The sequence below is a fragment of the Ceratotherium simum genome, chromosome 21 (genome assembly GCF_057802395.1).
Source record: "Ceratotherium simum simum isolate JZ-2026a chromosome 21, ASM5780239v1, whole genome shotgun sequence".
NCBI classification, from domain to species: domain Eukaryota; kingdom Metazoa; phylum Chordata; class Mammalia; order Perissodactyla; family Rhinocerotidae; genus Ceratotherium; species Ceratotherium simum.
The window spans coordinates 31340286-31360882 of NC_141920.1; the positions used below are offsets into that span (position 1 = coordinate 31340286).

At 39.5% G+C, this 20597-nt stretch overlaps 1 protein-coding gene across 2 annotated transcripts in view; it reads right to left on the reverse strand.

Moving 5' to 3' along the window:
• Positions 1-20597, reverse strand: part of DNAAF9 (dynein axonemal assembly factor 9) — a 143458-nt gene that overhangs the window by 96683 nt on the left and 26178 nt on the right. For both annotated transcript variants that reach the window (XM_087445541.1, XM_004433804.3), the window contains exons 3-8: positions 19652-19771; positions 16486-16610; positions 15629-15725; positions 14590-14696; positions 7780-7857; positions 2063-2161 (exon numbers count right to left, since the gene is read on the reverse strand). In XM_087445541.1, the coding sequence (XP_087301667.1) occupies positions 2063-2161; positions 7780-7857; positions 14590-14696; positions 15629-15725; positions 16486-16610; positions 19652-19771 (626 nt within the window). The remainder of the gene's footprint in view (positions 1-2062; positions 2162-7779; positions 7858-14589; positions 14697-15628; positions 15726-16485; positions 16611-19651; positions 19772-20597) is intronic.

A 20597-nucleotide genomic window follows, 5' to 3' on the forward strand; every position in this document is an offset into this window, starting at 1 on the left:
GGTTGAATAAATTAAGATAAATTCACACAACGGAGTACTATGAATTATAACAAAGAATAAGGAAGTTCTCAATGAAATGACCTGAAGAGAGTTCCAGGATATGTTAAGTGAAAAAAGAAAAGCGGAAATGACTATATATAGTGTGCTACCCTTCAATGAAAGAAAGAAGAGGATATAAGAAAATATACATGTATCTGATCATTTGTGCAAAAGAGACAGAAAAGACAAACCAGAAACTGAAGAGATTTGTTACCTACTGTTAATGGAGTGGGTGCAAAAAGGGTGGAGAGAAGTGAAGAATGAGAACGGGGTAGTAAGAAACAAGGGGTGACAGACACATCACTGAGTATACCTTTTGGAATATCTTTCACTCTTAGAACCAGCAATGAGAGAAGAAAAAAGAATCCAAAAAACTGAAAAGGGCATCAGTGAGAGGTGGGACAACCTCAAGTGGCCTAATATAGAGGTAACTGGAGTCTCTGAATAAAAGGAGGACAAAAAAATATTTGAACAAATAATAGCCAAAAACTTTCCAAACTTGATGAAAACTATAAATCCACAGATCCAAGAAGCTCAACAAAACCCAAGCACAAGAAATATGAAGAAAATTACAGTAAGACACATCATAATCAAATTACTCAAACCAGTAATAAAAGAAAAATCTTAAAATCTATCAGAGGAAAAAAAGACCAGTTATATACAGAGGAACAAAGATAAAGATGAAAGACTTCTCATCAGAAACAATCTAAGTGAGCAAGACAGTGGAACATCTTTCAGGTACTGAAAGGAAAAAATTGTCAACCTAGAACTCTATACATGGCAAAAATATCTTTCAAAAATGAAGGTGAAATAAAGATTTTTTTCAGACATACAAAAGCCGGAAGAATTAATCAGAAGATTTGTACCACAAAAAATATTACAGGACATCCTTCGACGAGAAGGAATTCATACCAAATGGAAATCTGGATCTACACAAAGGGATGAAGAGTATCAGAAATAGTTAACTACATGGGCAAATATGTAAGACTTTTTTATTATTTAAACCTTTTAAAAATATTTAAAAAGATAATTTTAAAAGATAATTGTTTAAACAAAAATAATAGCAATATATTGTGGGGTTTATAACATGATGTAAAAGTAAAATGCGTAACAACAAAGATCAACTCCAGTTCCAAAGATCAGAAGTAGGGCTTGTTCTGGGCCACAGTGGAGCAGAGACCTGAGGACAGGCCGTGCAAGCCCAAGGTAGGCTCAAGATCACTCTTCTGATCCTTCCTGTTGACTAGTTTTGGGGAGAGTCCTGTGCCTTGGTTCTTGCTTTAGATACCTCAGTTTACTCATGGAGTGGGTCTTAGCCTGAACCCAGGAACTTCACTATTGTTGTTTGCCTGGAAAGAAAGCTTGGCATTACCTGGAGGTTCAACTGGTGTGCTAGCCATATGTGGAGAATTATTCCTAGGCTTATTAAATAGTGCCCAATAGAATTCCTGGCTGACAGAGGCACCACCACACTGAAAAATGAGTATCCTTCTTATAGACAAGCTGGCACAGAAAAAAAACTTCTTTTTTTTTTTTTGTGAGGAAGATCAGCCCTGAGCTAACATCCATGCTAATCCTCCTCTTTTTTTGCTGAGGAAGACTGGCTCTGAGCTAACATCTATTGCCAATCCTCTTCCCTTTTTTTTTTTTCTCCCCCAAAGCCCCAGTAGATAGTTGTATGTCACAGTTGCACATCATTCTAGTTGCTCTATGTGGGACGCAGCCTCAGCATGGCCAGAGAAGCGGTGCGTTGGTGCGCGCCCACGATCTGAACTCGGGCCGCCAGTAGCGGAGCGTGCACACTTAACCGCTAAGCCACGGGGCCGGCCCAAAAAACTTCTTACATGGGGGTTGGCAGGTTGGTAAGGGGGTTAAAAACTTCTTTACAGCATGCAATATAGCTTAAAGAAATGATAACCAAAACAAATTAAGACTGTAGTGTTGTATTCTGAAAAAAATTAAAAAAAAAAACAAACCATAAATAACCAATCTCTTCTTTCTCTTTGACCCTTCCCTTACATACCTCACCCGCCTGAGATTCGGAAAGTTCCAGCAGGAAAGGAATTTCCGTGTCAAAATTAGCAAAGAAGCTAGTCCACTGATGTTCAAAAGCCACCAAATCCTAGGAAGAAAATGAAAAGATAACGTGTTTGGTCATATAAAGGAGGTAATTTTGAAAACCAGAATCATGGAACTGCATCTAATCTCAAAATACCAGACCATACAAATATGTTGTTTTAAAAGGTAGTAGCAAACTACTCAATCATGCCACCACATGGATGAAGCTCAAAAACATTATGCCAAGTGAAAGAAGCCAGATATAAAAGACCCCCGGGTGTATGGTCCATTTATATGAAATACCCAGAAAAGGCAAATTATAGAGACAGAAAGTAGATTAGTGGTTTACATGAGGCTGGGAGTGGGAAAGGAGATTGACTGCAAGTGAGCAAAGGGAACTTCTTTTTTTTTATTCCATTTTTATTTATTTATTTTTTATTGTGAAATTTTTGTTGTACATTATTGTTTATCAGTCACCATATAAGTGGTGGAGCTTATACAAGTGGTGGAGCATCCCTCCACTCCTTGTGCCCACCTCCCACCCCTCTAGCCCCTGGTAACCAACAAACAGTTCTATCTGTCCACATGTTGGTTCATCTTCCACATATAAGTGAAATCATGCACTGTTTGTCTTTCTCTTTCTGGCTTATTTCACTTAACATAATACTCTCTGGGTCCATCCATGTTGTTGCAAATGGGACGATTTTGTCTTTTTTATGGCTGAGTAGTATTCCATAGTATATATACACCACATCTTCTTTATCCAATCATCAGTCGAGGGACATGTGGGTTGCTTCCATGTCTCGGCTATAGTGAATAAGAGCAAAGGGAACTTTTTGGGTGGATGAAAATGTTCTCAAATTCAGTTGTGGTGATGGCTGCACAACTCTGTAAATTTACTAAAAATCACTGAATTGTACACTTAAAATGGGTGAATTTTATGGTATATAAATTATACTTCAATAAAGCTGTTTTTAAACAAGGACAGTAATAGCCTCCAAGTGCCTTACTTTAGCAATCCTTGTAGGAAAGAGGGAGTTATTATGAGGCACCTAAAGAATGGTACTACGTCTAGTGCCAAAAAGGTCACATCAGTGAAACTTTGTTCAAGGACAAATTAGTTGAGCTTAGTTAGAAGTCTGGTGGGGCCAGAGGTGGCCCAGAGCCCTCTCCTCCCTCATTCCCTCCTCCCAGTGGTCCCGGGAGTATGAGGAACTCTGTATCCTCCCAGTTGACTCTCCTTGATGTGCAGCCTCCCTCCCTCCCCCATCTCAGCTGCTTTTCAGCCACCTCTCTGAACTCATTCCTGTTCCCAACCATCACATATTGCTTTTTCCTACTGGCTCTTCTTTAAGGCATCATCAGTTAACCAAAAAACATCAGCTATAACTTGATTAAGTATATCTTTGTCCCTACTTTGAAGTTGCTGATAATTTCTACTCAAATTGGAGAGTTGTCTTCACTGCCCACCTCACACTGTGTACATATTATTGGGCACCTAGCCTAGTGCCTTGCTTACAGCAGGCAATCTGTTTGCTGCACTAAACCTGGCCAGATCTATGCTCTCCTCCATTTTTCTCTTCCAGTAGAGGATACACAAGTGCTCAGACCTGTGGGCTCTGTGCTAGCCATGTATTGACTGTGCTTTTGGCCCTATGCATAAAGCACAATGGACCTCGGCTGGTAATTTTTTTTTTTTTTTAAAGATTTTATTTATTTATTTTTCCCCCAAAGCCCCAGTAGATAGTTGTCTGTCATAGCTGCACATCCTTCTAGTTGCTGTATGTGGGACGCGGCCTCAGCATGGCCGGAGAAGCAGTGTGTCGGTGCACGCCTGGGATCCAAACCCGGGCTGCCAGCAGTGGAGCACGTGCACTTAACGCCCCCCGTGGCTAAGCCACGGGGCTGGCCCTCGGCTGGTAATTCTTAAGTGTAAACAACATTCTCACTAATGGCTTTGCTACTTGCTGCCCAGATGATCTATATTTTATAGATAGATAGATATAGATATGTATGTATATAGGTATACATATATACATATATGTGTATTACACATAATATATATTATATACATATATCTAAAATTATCTTCAGTAATCATGTAGGTGACAGTGTTGATACTGTTTTCTGAGCAAGAGAAGGGAGAAGAAAAAGTACATTTTAAGAAGTAATATGGGTATGGATTGGTTCTCTTTTTAATAATTTTCTAGAGACACAAGTAATGACTAGAATTGCATTTTAATTGCTTTGGTTTTTGGATTCAAATCTTATTAAGAACATTTATAGACTCACTACAAGAGATCCCTGTACAAATTTCTGGTCATTTTTATATATAGATATAGTAATTTTTATCGAATTTGGGGTTTGCTGAGCTTCTTAGATCTGTGGATTGATATATTTCACCAATTAGGAAAGTTCCTGGACATTATCAACTCAAGCTTCCAAATGCCCCATTTTCTCTCTACTTTCCTTCTGGGACTCCAATTATACTGTGTTAGATCATTTGACATTGTTTGACAGCTACTGGATGCTCTGTTCCACTCCCCCTGCTCTATTTCTCTTTGTCCTTCAGTTTAGAAACTTTCTATGGACCTATCTTCGAGTTCACTGAACTTCTCTTCATTTGTGTCTAGTCTGCTGTTAAGCCAATCTAATGAGTCCTTCATTTCTGAATACAGTATTTTTCATTTCTAGCATTTCCATTTGGTTCTTTTCACAGTTTTCAGGTCTCTGCTGAAATTTCTCATCTCTTCATGTATGTTGTCCCCTTTTCTTTCAGATTCTTTAGCATTTTTATTAGTTATTTTAAATTCCCCATTGGTTAATTCCAACATCTGAGTCTACTTCTCTTGACTATTTACTTTCTTGACCACAGATCAAATTTTCTCGCTTCCTCATGTTTTATAAACTTTTTTTTATCATATGCCAGACATTTTGTATAAAAGAACAGTAACAAAATAAAGTACATAATATTTACCTCTAGAAAGGTGTGCCCTTTCTTTTGTCAAGCCACTAGAATAGAGATCTAAGTCAATTTGATCTACAATTGATCTGGGTCTGGGTTTTATTGCATCTGTAGTTTGATTTTGTTCATCACTAAATTAAAATATTTTGAGGGTGGGATCTGAACTTCAGTAGAGACTTTGTTCAAAGCACTAGCAAGATTCTGGAAATCTCTTTGCATTTTACAGCTGAGAGACCAGCTTCCTGAATCACAGACAATCTCTCTCTGCTTTACATGCTGGCCACCGGTTTTTTGGGTTGCTAGGAGTTCTCTTTGCTCTCCAGTCCCCTTGGCTCTGTCTACATAGGGACATCTCTCTCTGTCCTGCTGCCTTGCCCCAGCCTTAAGAGGGTAGCTGCTTATAGTTTGTAAATACCTGTAGTGCCTCCAAAGGGTTGCTCTCAACTCCCTTGCTCCAATCCAGGTGATAGCTGAGTGTCAAATGCCTCAGGGGGGATCGTTTTCAGCTCTCCTGCCTGACCCCTAGCCTTTGGTGTACTACTCTGAGCACTGTGAAAACCTATGGGATAGAGTTGATGGGTAGGTGCTGACTCACCCACACACAGCCATCAAAAGCTCTTTAAAAGGTCAGCTGATTTCTCCTTATCCCTGTCTATGAGAGATTCCTCTTCTTCCTGCTGCTCCACCAGAAATGCAAACAGCATTCTATGAAGGACTCTACTATTTTGGGAACTGAGTTCTTTTAGCTTTCTTTGCATCTTCAGCTCTCCAATGTTGTTTTTTTATAACTATGATTTTGTTGCTTATTCAGATTGTTTTGGCTGTTAGGGTGAGAGCAGTGATCTCTTTCAATTTTCTATATCCCTAACTGGGAGTGGAAACCCATGGTCATTTTTATTTCTTATTTTATACATAGCCAATTCCTGCTGTCCCCAATTCTCCACTGTTGTATTTTTCTTATTGACTTGTAAGAGCTCTCCACAGTGTAGCTGGTATAAATGTGCTCAACCACATTCTGGTACAAGAAATATTATCTAACTTTATTATTTCTAAATAAAATTAAATTTGGCCTGAGCCTTCACTCTTCAGAATAGATGAGAAGTCCACTATCAGACATTAAAGGGCTTCCTTCCCCTACTTTGTGATATCACCTAAGAAGGCTAAGCTAATGGGAAGTCAGAAAACCAGGAAAGGGCTTGGTCTTACAGCCCATGGTGATTACCACTGCTGCTTCTTCAGCTGCATGATATTATTGTTGCTCCAGGTGCAGTTAAAGATGCTCTCCTGAGTGGTCCCTCTTCACTGACTCCAGAGATGCTTACAATGTTCTCAAAATTACAGCGCTATGTCTAGCCTCCATGTGTGACTGGCAGCATCCTCACGTTCAGGGCACTACATTCAAGCAGGGCGTGGGTCTCACATACTTGAGACTCCTAAACTAAGTACTTAACTCTCTTCTTTATCTGTGGCTAAATTTTATTTATCATTCTTGTATTCTTAACGTTGTAAATTTTTGCATTTTCACTTTTTTCCATAATTAGGCTAGCCATGGGTTGATGATGATGACAATGACTAGGTCTTTTCAAAGAATAAAAATTTCAGGTTTTATTTTTGTTTTATATTCCTATTTAATTAGAAATGTTTAAATAGAATGGATGTTCAATTTTATCAAATGCCTTTTCAGCATCTATGGAGCCATCATAAATAGCTCCAAGGAGAAAAATTAGTATAGTGATTACATTAATATATTTCCTGATATGTAACTAAACATTGAACCCTTAGTAACCCTACTTCATGGAATATTCTTTTAACATGATACTGAGCTCTGTTTGTTAATATTTTACTTAGAATATATACATTAATATTTATAAGTGAGGCTGGTCTGTAGTTTTCATTTTCTTGAGTTATTTTTGTTGGGTTTTGGTATCAGAGCTAATTTCATTAAAAGGCTGTAAGCTGTTCTTTTTTCATGCATATCTATCCATGGCCACTGAGAGACACTACGGAGCTGCTTAACCAAAGTACCTATTCCTGTAACGTTAGTTTTGTCTGTTGCTCCTCATTGCAAGTTGTTCCACTCATCTTAATTTTTTTCTTCAAATTCAGATGAACAATTAATGCCTGACACTCTAATCCAGGAGTCAGCAAATTATGGCCTGTGGGCAGGCCACATGTTTTTGTAAATCAAGTTTCCTTGGAACACAGACATATTCATTTGTCTGAGCATTGTCCAGGGCTGCTCTCAGGCCACCATGGCATTGTTGAATACTTCCAACAGAGATGCAGAGCACACAAAACCTAAAATACTACTATCTATCTCTTTACAGAAAAAGTTTGCCCACCCTTGCTTTAATCCTTGATTCCTTTAAGCCATATTCCATCTTTTTTATCTTTCCATGCCAGAGAAACAGTGCAAAAAGACACTCTCTGTATTGTTTTTCTCAAGTCCAGCTCAGCAAAAAGAATGTCTTTAGATGAAAACCTACACCCTGGATCAGGCAGGTGGCCTTGGTCTCACCTCAGGTGAGGTTTCCTCAGAGGTAGTATCACTTTTCCAAGACCCTTCCACCCCCAAGGAGTTCAAGACAACCATCAGGGAAGAAACTGCTCAATTCTTTGATTAAAGCAAACTACAAATATCTTGCATTTCTTCAAGTTACCATTAATGGATAATTGAGTTGTAATATTTATAAGTTAAATATAGTTAGGCTCTTTACCTCTGAAAGCAAACTCTCCAGAGACATAGAATCCATCTTGCTGTAGACATTCCATAGATTCAAACTCACATCCTGCAACTGCAACACAAAGGCAAAATATTGAAATAATTGAGTCAATATCATTAAGACAATAAGAATTATTTTTTAATGTTCAGAAATGACTATCTTGGTGAAAACTAAGTGATTAGAATAATAAATCAAATTTTTATCTACTATATTAGAACCTATTCATATTAATAAATGCTGTCCCATTCAAGGAAACTATCTTTTCAGAAACTTTGGTACATCTTTTGAATATTTTCAATGATGGGCATATATATATTATATATTTTGCCTTTGTTTAAAATAAAATTTTAATCAAAATAATACATGTCCATGGTTTTAAAAATTCAAATAGTACTAAGGGCTTGTAATAAAGTTTTAATCCCCTACTCCAACCTGTCACAAACCCCCCAGTTGTCTCACTCCTCAGAGGCAACTCACTTAGAAATCTTTTAACTTTCTGGTAGTTACCTCCATATTTTGATATAATATGCTTCTATAACTATTTCTTGATCAATTTAAAAATTAAATACTGACTTATGGCAAAGATTTAGCTCTTCTAAGCCCATCCCCATTCCCACACTTTTTCTACACACACACACACACACACACACACACACACACACACCCTAACATCATCTAATATCATAATATGGCTTTTTTTGTTTCATCAGTAATTATTATTTATAATATTAAGACCATATATATAATATATACTACAGGCCAAGTATATACTATACTCCTATTTGCTTTTTTAAACAAATTTTATTTTCCTAGAGTAACTGTTACATTTTTTTTCACTTGCGTAATTTAAAAAGAGTCCTGAAGTTTTTTCCAACTGTCCCACCCAATTTGCTAGTATGCTTACACTAGGGTTTCTCAATAGCAACACTGCTGTCATTTGGAGCCAGATATTTCTTTGCTGTAGGTGTGCCCCATGCACTGTAGGATGCTTGGCAGCATTCCTGGCCTCTACCCACTAGATGCCTATAAGACCCCCCAACCCCCAGGCTAACCAAAAGTATTTCCAAACATTGCCAAATGTCTTGGAGGGGTGGGGGGCAGCAAAATCATCCCAATTAAGAACCTCTGGCTTAAACATATCAGATAATCTATCAATTCTTTTTCTTTTTCCTGCTTCACTCTGGTCTGGCTATTGTGTAAGCTACCTGTGCAACCACAACTTTCACTTTGAGACCTCTACTGTCATCCTGGAGCTCTCAGATGATGGATTTGGTTCCATGGATTATTTGCTCCTCTTTCTTGGTTAACTCCCTTGTTTGCTACAGCACATCCTCCAATAGCTTTCTAAGAAAGAATTAATGGGAGGCAAACATTTTTTGAGTTTTAAAATGTCTTTACTCTGTCCTCACGCCTGATTGATAGCTCACTGATGCTCTGTCCATTCTTTTGGATTCTTTATTCTCTCTGTGCTTCATCTTAGATAGTTTCTACTGCTATGGCTTCAAATTCACTAATCTTTTCTTCTGCAGTGTCTAATCTGCTATTAATCCCATCCAGTGTATTTTTCATTTTAGACATTGTAGTTTTAATCTATAGAAGTTTAATTGGCTCCTTTTAAATATTTCCTATGTCTTTGTTTAACAAGTTCAATCTTTCCTCTCGTTTCTTGAACGTATGGAATACAGTTATAACTATTTTAATGTCCTTGTCTGCTAATTGTAACATTTCTGTCAATTCTACGTCAATTTTGATTGATATTAGTCATGTTTTCCTGCTTCTTTGTAAACCTGATAATCTTTGGATGCCAGACATTGTGAATTTTACCTTGTTGGGTGCTAGATATTTTTGTATTCCTATAAATATTCTTGTGCTTTGTTCTGGGATACAGTTAAGTTACTTGGAAACAGTTTGATCCTTTCAGGTCTTGCTTTTATGAATTATTAGGAGGGTCTACAGCAGTGCTCAGTCTAGGGCTGATTATTCCCCACTACTGAGACAAAACCCTCCTGAGGACTCTACCCAATGCCCTGTGAATTATGTGTTTTTTCCAGTCTTACCGGTAGGAACAGCACTATTCCCAGCCCTGAGCATGCATCAGGCACTGTTCTAGAATACTTTCAGATGTTTTTTTCCCTCCGCCTTTGGTAATTATCTTACACATGAATGCATTGATCAGTATTCTGTTGAATACTCAGGATGGCAGGGAGGGAGCAGGGGAATCCTGACAGATCTTGGGAGTTCCCTCTCTGGACAGTTCTTTCCTCTTTAGTACTCTAGCTGTCCTGGTCTCACCAGACTCTCAGCTGCATCTCCCCAACTCAGGAAGTGCAGTGGGCTCCATCAGGGTACCCACTCCTTGTGCCACAGCCTACAAATTTTCTCCAAGTAGTAATAAGTTAGGGCAATCACTGGGGCTCACCTTGTTCATTTCCATCTCTCAGGGAATCAATAATCTACATGGCCTGATGCCTAGTGTCTTGAAAACCACTGCTTCACATATTTTGTTTGAAGTCTGTTTTGTTTCAAGAAGGAGAGAAATCTGGTTCCTGTTGTATTATTGCAGGTGACTTATTTTTTCTTCCTGGAAGCATTTTTTTTTTTTTTTTTGGTGAGGAGATCAGCCCTGTGCTAACATCTGCCAATCCTCCTCCTTTTTTTTTTTTTTTTTTGCTGAAGAAGACTGGCCCTGGGCTAACATCCGTGCCCATCTTCCTCCACTTTATATGGGACGCCACCACAGCATGGCTTGCCAAGCAGTGCGTCGGTGCATGCCCGAGACCCGAACCGGCAAACCCCAGGCTGCCGCAGCTAAGCGTGTGCACTTAACAACTTGCGCCACCGGGCCAGCCCCTGGAAACTTTTTATGATATTCTTTTATCCTTAGTGTTCAAAAAAGGCATAGATAGATTTAAGGTTTTTTCCTCCCATTCACACTTGTTCAGTGATTTAATTTAAAAGCTTTTATTTCTCTGTATCACCGAAAATGTTTATTCTTTTTTTTTTTTTTCATTTTTTTCCCTTCTGATATCTTTGCTCTATCTTTCTAGAACTCCTACTTGTTGGATATCAGACTTCTTGGATCAATTCTCTATGTCTTATAACTTTTTCTCACATTTTTTATCTCTTTGATTTTTTTACTCTACATTTTAGAGATTTTCCTAACTTTACCTTCCAATCCGTCTACTGATTTTATCAATTATAACTTTCCAGAGCTCTTCTTTTCCTTACATTAATTTATCACAACATAACACTTATTCTATGGTTGCCAAATCTCACATTTCTCTGAGCAACCTAAGGAGCATTTTGTGTCTTAAGTTTTCCTCTATATCTTAAATTATCTTTGGATCTTTCTTATTCGATTGATCGTCGTCTTTTTTTTTTAATCTTGATCTTTTTTTTTCAAATTACTGCTATTTAATCAAATGTCTGGAGATCTTTGGTTGTCTGTTTATATTTTCAAATGGAGAGGCTGATTGGAGCTTTATACTCTCAGCAGAGCATGTCAACTACCAGGAAGTATTTTTTAGGGAGGACAGGCAAGAGGCTGTTATTCCAGGATCCCTATCTCCTTATAGTCTAAATGTCAAAATGTGGAGAATTTTACTCTCAGGTAACAAGAGCTATACTAGCCAATGAGTCGTCTTTGTTTTGTCTTATTCCCTCTTCCTTGTTTTTCCTAGAGTGGAGATGGCAACTGGTAAATGCCTGGTTGCCTGTCGCTCGGGGGGCAGGGTGGGGGAGGCAGAGAGTATAACATAACAACCTTCAATTAATTTCTTTGTTTTCAATATCACCAATTTCCATTCTTTATATCCTCCATTTTATTTTCTTCTTCCTCATTGATTCAATCTATTCGGCCCCTCCTCTGTATTCTGGAACAGCTTTTCAAGTATGTCAACTGATTCGATTTTTGAGGGGTATTGAATTTGATTTCTTTTTTTCTTTTTTTGTGAGGAAGATCAGCCCTGAGCTAACATCCATGCCAATCCTCCTCTTTTTGCTGAGGAAGACTGGCCCTGAGCTAACCTCCATGCCCATCTTCCTTCACTTTATGTGGGACGCCGCCACAGCACGGCCTGACAAGTGGTGCATTGGTGTGCGCCCGGAGTCCGAACCCGGGCCTCCAGCAGCAAAGTGTGCACACTTAACCACTACGCCACGGGGCCGGCCCCTGAATTTGATTTCTTTTTAAATGCAATTTTAATTCTACTAATGAATCTTGAGACTTACTACAATCTTTTCTTACGTCACCCATCTCCTTTTTTAATTCTTCTTGCTCTACCTACCCTATCTCATTTCTCTTTTTACAAACTCCACTCTGAAAAAGTAAAAAAGATATTTTTCTCAATTTTTATTTTATTTCCTGGAGAAAATCTTTTTAAAAAGCATGCTGATCTACCCCACATCTAACATGCTATGCTCTCTTTCTTATATTTTATTGAATCTTGTCATAAGTCTTATTCTACCTTTCAATATGAAGATCTTATGTTTGACAATAAAAAAAAGTGAACGAATGCTCACTCTATGGTTACTCTCATTATTCAGAAGTTTGCTGTTAGAATCTTCCCTTCGGGGAGCTAGTTGATGTAAATTTATATTACTAGGTCACAGTTCTAGCAGCTGGAGAATAAGAAGGAAGCTGGGGGCAGGGAAAGCCCTATCTGAGGAGCTTCCCTGTACTGCTTCCCAGAAAGAAAACGTTCTCTACATCCATAACTCAGTTTGGCCCAGCCTAAATACCATGTAAATACTATGTGGGTCTGGCTTCCTTTCTCATGCTGGTACCTACCACACCACCTACCACACCTACCACAAAGCATCCTCTGAGTTATTGACGTTCTTCTGGGTATGGCCATGCAATAAAACAGTTTAAAAAAATTAAGTTATAAATATCTGTAGTTCTCCTTCTCTTAGCCTTCAAAGGAGACAAGAATCTTTCTGGCTCAGGCAGTTATCAGGCCTTTGATATGTGAATCAGAGTGAAGTAGAGAGTATAAAGGCAGAGTTGATCTGTAGGCCAAACTGCTCCACACCTTGAAGGACCAGGAAGGACAGGGTAAGGAAGAAAACTGAGGTCAGGGGAATGAGATGGAGACAAAAGAAAAGTATTTGAGGGAACGAAAATGAGCAGCTACAGAAAAGGGCAGGATCTGGAGGAAGGGACTTGAGAGAATACTTACAGTAACTCGTACTATATGATGTGTGCTGTTTCCTCCTCACTGCCCATCCCACCCCCTAAAAACACCACCCCACAGTAAAGATCTACATTACCTTGTAAGGGTTTTTCGGAAGGGGGTTTGGTTCCTTTTGGATGTGACTTCATGGTGTGATACACCTTAAGGCAAGAGCCAGAGGCCTGCCTCATTTTCCTAGTGCACTGCTTTCCAATGCTAATCTAGTGGCAGCCCCAGCGTTAGGAGCACAGGCTCCCAAGCCAGACTCTCTGGACTGGGCCCCAGCCCTGCCATTCACTGGCTACTAGCTCTGTGATTTGCAGAAATTCATTTAACCTCTGAAAAATAAGGATAGTAATAGGACCTACTTCAGAGGGTTATTTTAAGAATTAAAGTCAATTCATATAAAGTGCTTAGAATAGTGCTTGGCATACAGGAGGCACTCTATAAATGCCTAGTTTATACAACAATTAAAAACAAACATTACCATTATTGCTAAAAATTTTAAGCTTCCTTTCTACCTTCTATGGCCTGCCTCGCTTCAAGCCCCTACTCTTCTCAATTAGAGAGCATTAACCCCTATCAGGGGCAGCTCCCACAGCTTTGTTGATATTCTGCTACTTGTAGTCAATGTGAGAATATGGTGGTTTTGCAGCAGGAGAAGTGGAGTCGAAGTGGTGTGCTTCTCTTCAGCCCTACAGCCCATGCTCCTCTACATCACGGGGTCTGCCAGGCAAGCCTCCATTCACTCCCTGGGGATGCTGCTACTTCTCAGAAAGAGGAGTAGGACTTAGCCCTGGGTCTTGCTTGCAAATTTTCCACTTACTCCATCCCTAATAGCATGCCCCCATTTCTAGCACGTCAATGCTCCCTCTCCCTGGTTTCCTGTGCTGGGGGCAGGTCATCTCAGTGGGGATCCTACGAAGGCACATGGATGCCTGCGGTGGTGTTGCTAACCTACCAGGCCATCCTCCCTAATGTGTACTCTGGATGATCCCCTCTCCAAGACTCACTCATTAATTCACTTAACAAATATTTATGGGTCATCTCCTAGATGCAAGGAATACTGAAATATAAGACACAGTTCTTACCACAAAAGCTAACACTTTTATTCCTCTAGCACACTGTACTTACACAAAATTCTGCACTGTCGCTTTCACTGCTCGTGAACAGTTCTCAAATTATATGAATTTCTGAGATACAAACAACAACAACAACTACAAAAAGACTGTTTTTGTTCTCAAGGAGCTTCAGTCCAGAGATCAGGGGTTGGTGGGTGGGTGAGTGGGGGTGTGTGAGAAATGTATATAACATAGGACGGTAAGCTACAAGAGGAGTAAGCCTAGGGTGCTACAGGAGTAGACTGGGAGAACGGTGAACTCAGAATGGGAAAAGCAGAGGAAGAAGGACAGAGAGGAACTGCAAGAAGAAAGAAGACAGGAGCTCAGCTTGGGAACTAGCCTTAAACAGCAACTATTTTCCATTTCAAGTCTTTTAACTTGCTCCACGCCACTGGGAGGTCACTGCCAGCTTTTCAGAGTGTTATACTGATGCACACCCACATTGAGGGCCCTTCACAAAAACAGCCCAGCGGCAGACAAAAACCAGGCATACTGCTTTTCATACATACCTCATATTTCATGGTAAAAAATCCATCCCCTCCAATGCCCTCAAGTGCAAAGGCCTGTACAATCGGCCATTTCTCCACTACAAACATATCGAATATCTGCAAGTGACCTAAAGGAATCAAAACAACAACATGTATCAAATACCATCCTGGATATAACAGTCTAAACCTGATCTAATGCGTTTAAACGGGCATCATTTCTCACAAGTTCACCACAGCCTCATCTAGCAAAATAAAATTGAAACAGATAAAATGGTTAGATATTAACACTAGAAATACAAAATGAAAGCCAAGGAAAATTCAAACCATAAATAAGTTACATAAATTCAGATTTCTCTAAAGTATATTTTCACATTCTTCTTTCCTAAGTAAGTGAATAAGTGAAGAGAATGAATAAGTGAAGGAAAGAATGAAAGAATGAATAAACAAATAAATAAATAGTGGCCTATTACATATGACTTGCATCACTTAGTGGATATAATTATTAACAGACTCAAACTTGGCTCCTCTCCCTTAAGAAACATAGCCAACCGACTTCCTCAAGGGAAAATTACCAAATCACAATTTCTCCTTTCTTATAACAACAGCTTCAATGCACAAGGTTTTTTTTTTTTTTAATAAGATATAAGCACTGCTAAACTTGTTGATTCTTTTCCTGTATTTTTATATATCATTTTTTGAGCCTCACTATCAGCATATTTTTAACAGCTACCTGAATTACTATTTCTTATTACCAAGAGGCCCCATATCTACACTCTGCATACAATAAGTGGTACAGACTAGATGGCAACTGTGGTAAATCCCTTATCAGTTCTTCTATCTGACTGTAGGTGCCCTGCTTTGTCGCTGCAGAAACTTCAGTTATGAATACAAGCTTGCATAGGAAAGTCCCCAAATTTCATCCTGCTTGATCCTCTGCCTTGAGTAAAAATAGATCAATGGGTTTCCCAGCTGAATGCCTCCACTGAAAGGAGAAGTAGGGACCTTCGATTCACACATCATCCAAGCAGGGTTCTGAAATGGCTTGCTGTCAGATACTCACCTTGGGAGCTGTAAGGAATGCCAATTCTACTACAGTCTCGAACCATGTCCACAAAGCTGGCAATTTTAAATTCTTCTGCAGCTTCTTCATCTTCATACTAAAGAGGAAAATTGAAAGGAAAACAGGCTCAAAGGAGACATCACGCAAAGTCCCGTATTTTCTCTGCATTTTATCCGAGTTGTCCTAAATGACATTCATAGAAGACTGCACCCAAGAGAGTGTGTCCAAAGCCAACTCTTTGTGTGTGCTGGTCAGAAACACTTCTCATTCCCTTACCTCACACCACACACAGAAATCAACTCAAAGTGGATCAGACACCTAAACGCAAGAGATAAAACTTGTCCTCAAAAATCCCCCAAATGCTCAGATCAAACGAAGAGTTCTTGACCCATGTCATAGGTCACAATTTCCATGAAATCCTAAATCTCAAGTCCCAATTTAATTTCCAGCCAAATCTTTGAAAAGGGCCCAAACGAAAACAGAAACAGATATCAAGAAATCCGAACACAGAAATGTCACAAAGCTTATCAAATTCTCCTGTGGCAGTTTCTAGGCACTAGTCCCCTGAGAGAATGGGCCCAGGCTGGTGAAAAAGAAGGAGGGCAGGAAGGTGGGTTCAAAAGCCTACTATTAGGTTCCAATTTGAAGAGTCCCTCTTGTCTCCTTCAGGCATACAACTTCTCTATAAGGAAGCCTCATAATGAAATATGAAAAGTTCCACTAAAACAGATAACATTTTTCATGTAACCATATTTTGCAATTTTATTTTTTTAAGGGCCTCCTGTTCCAGATCTACACTTCCCTGAAAGAGTATCCTTAGAGTGTCTCTAAGAGCCTATTCTATCTTTTCTCCTCACCTCATTTTCGGTCATGCAGTGGAAATGCAGATTTCTCCAATGTGCCACGTAGGGTAAGAGATAGCGATAGTTTACAGGATTACAGTACAGATGGACACTATCTGATTTAATCAATATAATCACATCTGTAAGAAAAACAAAATTAAAACAAGATTGTCAAAGGTATTCCCTTTAGACATTTTCTGCCCTCATAATCCTTAAAACTACTTCAGAGACAATGTAACAAAACTCTAAACTGAAAATTCTTTACTTAGGCAACATGCTTCAAAGTGACAGTAGAATATTCGAGTATGGAAAGCAAGGATTTCCTAGTCCCCATGCGATGCTCCCACCACTGTGGCCTTCTGGTTATGGCAATGCAGGCACAGACTAAGTCAAAAGAAGAGCCTTCAGGGTGTTTTAGCAAAGTTCAACACAAACCTTGGTACCAAACTCAGCTGTGTACTTCACTGCAGAGATAAATACCAAACGGAAACTCTACAGCCTAAAGCCACTGAGGCAGGAAAACAGCACCAAATATGGCCAAAGACTGGTTCTCTTGCAGCCATCAGTGTCTAAAGCTCTTAGCTTTTGGCTCATCTGGCTCAAGACAATTGTGGGCCCAAGGACGTCGCCTGTCAGCTTGGGAAGGGTTACCGTATACAGGGTGAACTCTGTACACAGGAAAGGCTGGGAGGAAGGAAGCAGAGGCAAGTGGACAAGGCGTCTATAAATAGATTAGCAGCTCACAGACTTAAGGAATAACCATCAATGTTGGTGAGTCAAATATATAAAGCAATCCCAATGGTACATATAAACCCAGGTAAATTAACAGAAGAGCGATGGAATGGAGCTGGAATATTAAAGCAGTTTGAACACTGAGAAAGAAAGCAGTCATAATTCCAGAAGAAAAGCAGAGGCTCCATTCCATGGCTCCTCAGAAACCAGAGCCATTAGGCCTCTCTCTAAGATGACGCTAGGGAAGTTGCTGGAGGTGAGAAAGGAGCACAGGAGCTGGGAGCATCTGAGGCAGCAGGTTTAGGGCAATGCCAACACAGTAATGCAGTGTGACAGCCCATAATCTATGAAAACATAAGCCCAATGAATACTGACCGCAGCTGACCACAAAGCTGGGTGGCGTCTTAAAATAAAGCTCCATGATGTTGGCCTTTTACGCCGCTCTGAGCTCCACACCTGGTCAGACCCAAGGTGTTCTAGGGAACACACTGTGGAGTGGGCTCTTCACTGTTGACTCTCCGACTCTCACTTAAGTGCTGGAGTCAAAAGGTGGCAAGGGGTGGGAAGGGAACCCCCTCTCATCCGGCTGGTCTTCCTCACAAAGGCCCTCTAAAAGAGCCCTGCCCTGAATCACTTGTGCATCGCTTGCTGAGGAGTGAGAGTCTGATGTCACTCAGTGGAGAGCCTGAGGGCTTCCCGTATACACTGTACTTTACACTAATGTGTAACATACCACAAAGAACTAGGATCCAATAAAAGAAATGACGTAACAGCTACTAAATCTAATAAAGCATTCTCAGGATGTCATAGGACTGCTGTCACCACTATGAATAAAATTTAACAGAGTACACAGTCAGGTAAAAGAATAAACCATAAGAGAACTGGAAGAACATGTAAACTACTTTAAAGGTTTCTTTTTAAAATAAATTCTTTGCTTTGGGCCTCTTTTCCTCTCATATAATTAGAGATTGAAATGTAGACGCATAAATCTGGTGATCTCAGCTTTCCAACTACTTGGATTTAAAATATGAATTTATTAATTTGGAAGATCATGCTCATTTCATAAGTACCCACTGTGCAAGGTGACAGGATAAACACAAAGATAAGCAAAAAAAGTGCACCTTTGAGGATTTAAACTATTTTCTTAATTTTAGTACTGTAATGTCCTTAACAACCTTGGCTTCGTGAAATGTGTGGCTGGTACAAGCATTTCTTTTTATAACTCTAAATGAGCCGCCAAGATGGATTCTTTCCAAACCAGTAGATGCTATACAGTGTAAGACAATATTTTTTAAAATCAAAATATGAAACTAAATTTGAATTGAAAAAAATTTAATGGAAGGAATAATTTCAGCCTGCACTTCCTAATAAAAACGAAATCTTTAATCAATCTATAAGGATAGATACTACTAAGGACTTTACCACAGAAGAATTTTCACATACACTAGACCAGAGTTCCTCAATCTCGGCAATATTGACAGTTTAGATCAGATCATTCTCGGTTGTGGGGCTGTCCTGTGCATTGCAGGATGTTAGCAGCATCCCTGGCCTCTACCCATTCTGCCCAGTTGTGACAATCAAAAATGTCTTCAGATATTGCCATATGTCCCCTGGGGGTATAAGTGCCCCCAGTTGAGAGCCACTGCATTAGATCCACAGCAAGATTATTTCAACATCAGACGTTTGCTTTCATGCGTCCCCTCAGCTGCTTCACAAGAGCTGTCTGTCTCTTGTCCAGTTTGTCTGCTCCTGTGTCTCCTGACTCATCTGGCAGACAAGTCATGATGCTAAATATGTGATATCAGAGATAGCTCTTGGGCATCAGCCCACAGCAACATCAACACAGGGTGAGTGTCTCCGAGCTGAGGAAAGAGGAATGTAAGCAGAAAGCCTGCATTGTAGTCATGGGCATCGTCATGAATTAAAGTCACACAGAAAACAATTCCCAAAGACAGAGCAGGACAAAGAGCCTTTGTTCCTAAACTGAAGATCCACATCAAGTCTTCCTTGTAGGAGTAGCCTGCAGGCTCATCCTTGACTTACAGCTGAAAGTGCTTTCACTTTCAGGACAATAGCACATAATCTGAACCCCTTAGCATGTAGAAGGAGTGAGCAATTCAGAGCAAAACTAGTACTTTACCAAGAAGCTATAAAGAAAAAAAATTATATTCACTTTTTTTTCTAAAGCTGATTTACTCAGTAAACATATTCTGAAAACTACTTGTCGCTACTCTCTTATCATCCAGCAAGTGACCAACAGGAGCATATTACTTAATATATCAGCAAAGAAGAAATGTTATTTTTCATTAATAAAAAAGCAAAAATTTACTGGGGCTCCAGGTTATTTTAAATTTGATCATATTTTTTCCATAAAAAGACAATGAAATAAGATCCAAAGAAATAAATCACCTACTCTTCTCTCACACACAGTTTACCAATATATACTTACCATCTAGAACTTCTTCAGAAAACCCTGTTTTCTCAAAATCACTGGTATTCTGATTGTACAAACCAAACAGAAGATAATTTGCCAGCTCTCTGCAGCCTTCATTGTACCTGCTATCAATTCCTGCAAAGCAAAGAAGACTCTAATCAGCTGTACTGTACTATGGGGAGCAAATGAGCCCCAATAGCTTGCCCCTGCTCAGCAAAAACCTGATGGTTAAGTTAAGGCAGCAGCTCAGACCAGTTTTGTGCCAGAAACTAAACTAATCAACTCTCTGTGAAAGAACAAAGCCTCAGTATCAAGTACCCTTACTTGGATTCAAGATCTATCCAGTTGAGATGGTCAAACACAGATTACTGAAGTTGTTAATTTCCAAAAAGCAATTCTTGAGGATACAAAGAACCCAGAAAATACAGTCCACATCCTGCCATGGGTAGTTAAAGATTTTGGAATACTTTCAGTTAGAACAAGAATGGCTGTCAGAAAAATATTTACTTCTCAAAATTACCTTTAACAAAACATGTGGGATCAAATAAAGGAGGATTAAGGTGGTTTGAAAAGAACTTGAAGTGAAGAAGAGGACAAGTGAATGGAACCACAGACATCCATCATTTCACAAATACTTATCAGGCCCAAGGCCTAGCACTGTGCTGGATGCTGCAGTGTGTGGTAAACATGCATACAAATGGCCCTCATGAAGCTTACAGTTTGGTGGGGTTAGGTCAGAGACAAATAAAAGGAAATTAAAAAATATTGTCTTCACTATTGCCTCTCAATGGCATAGGCATATGTACTACCTGGTTTCTGGGTATCTGTGAAGGCCCAGAGCTACGGCTCAGGGTAAGAGGAACATGTCAAGGGCAGGAGGTAGCTGTCTACGTGAGGCTAAGAGGAAGGGATTGTGGCAGAAGGAGCTCCAAGAATGGAAATATGGCTGGAGCTTGGGAAA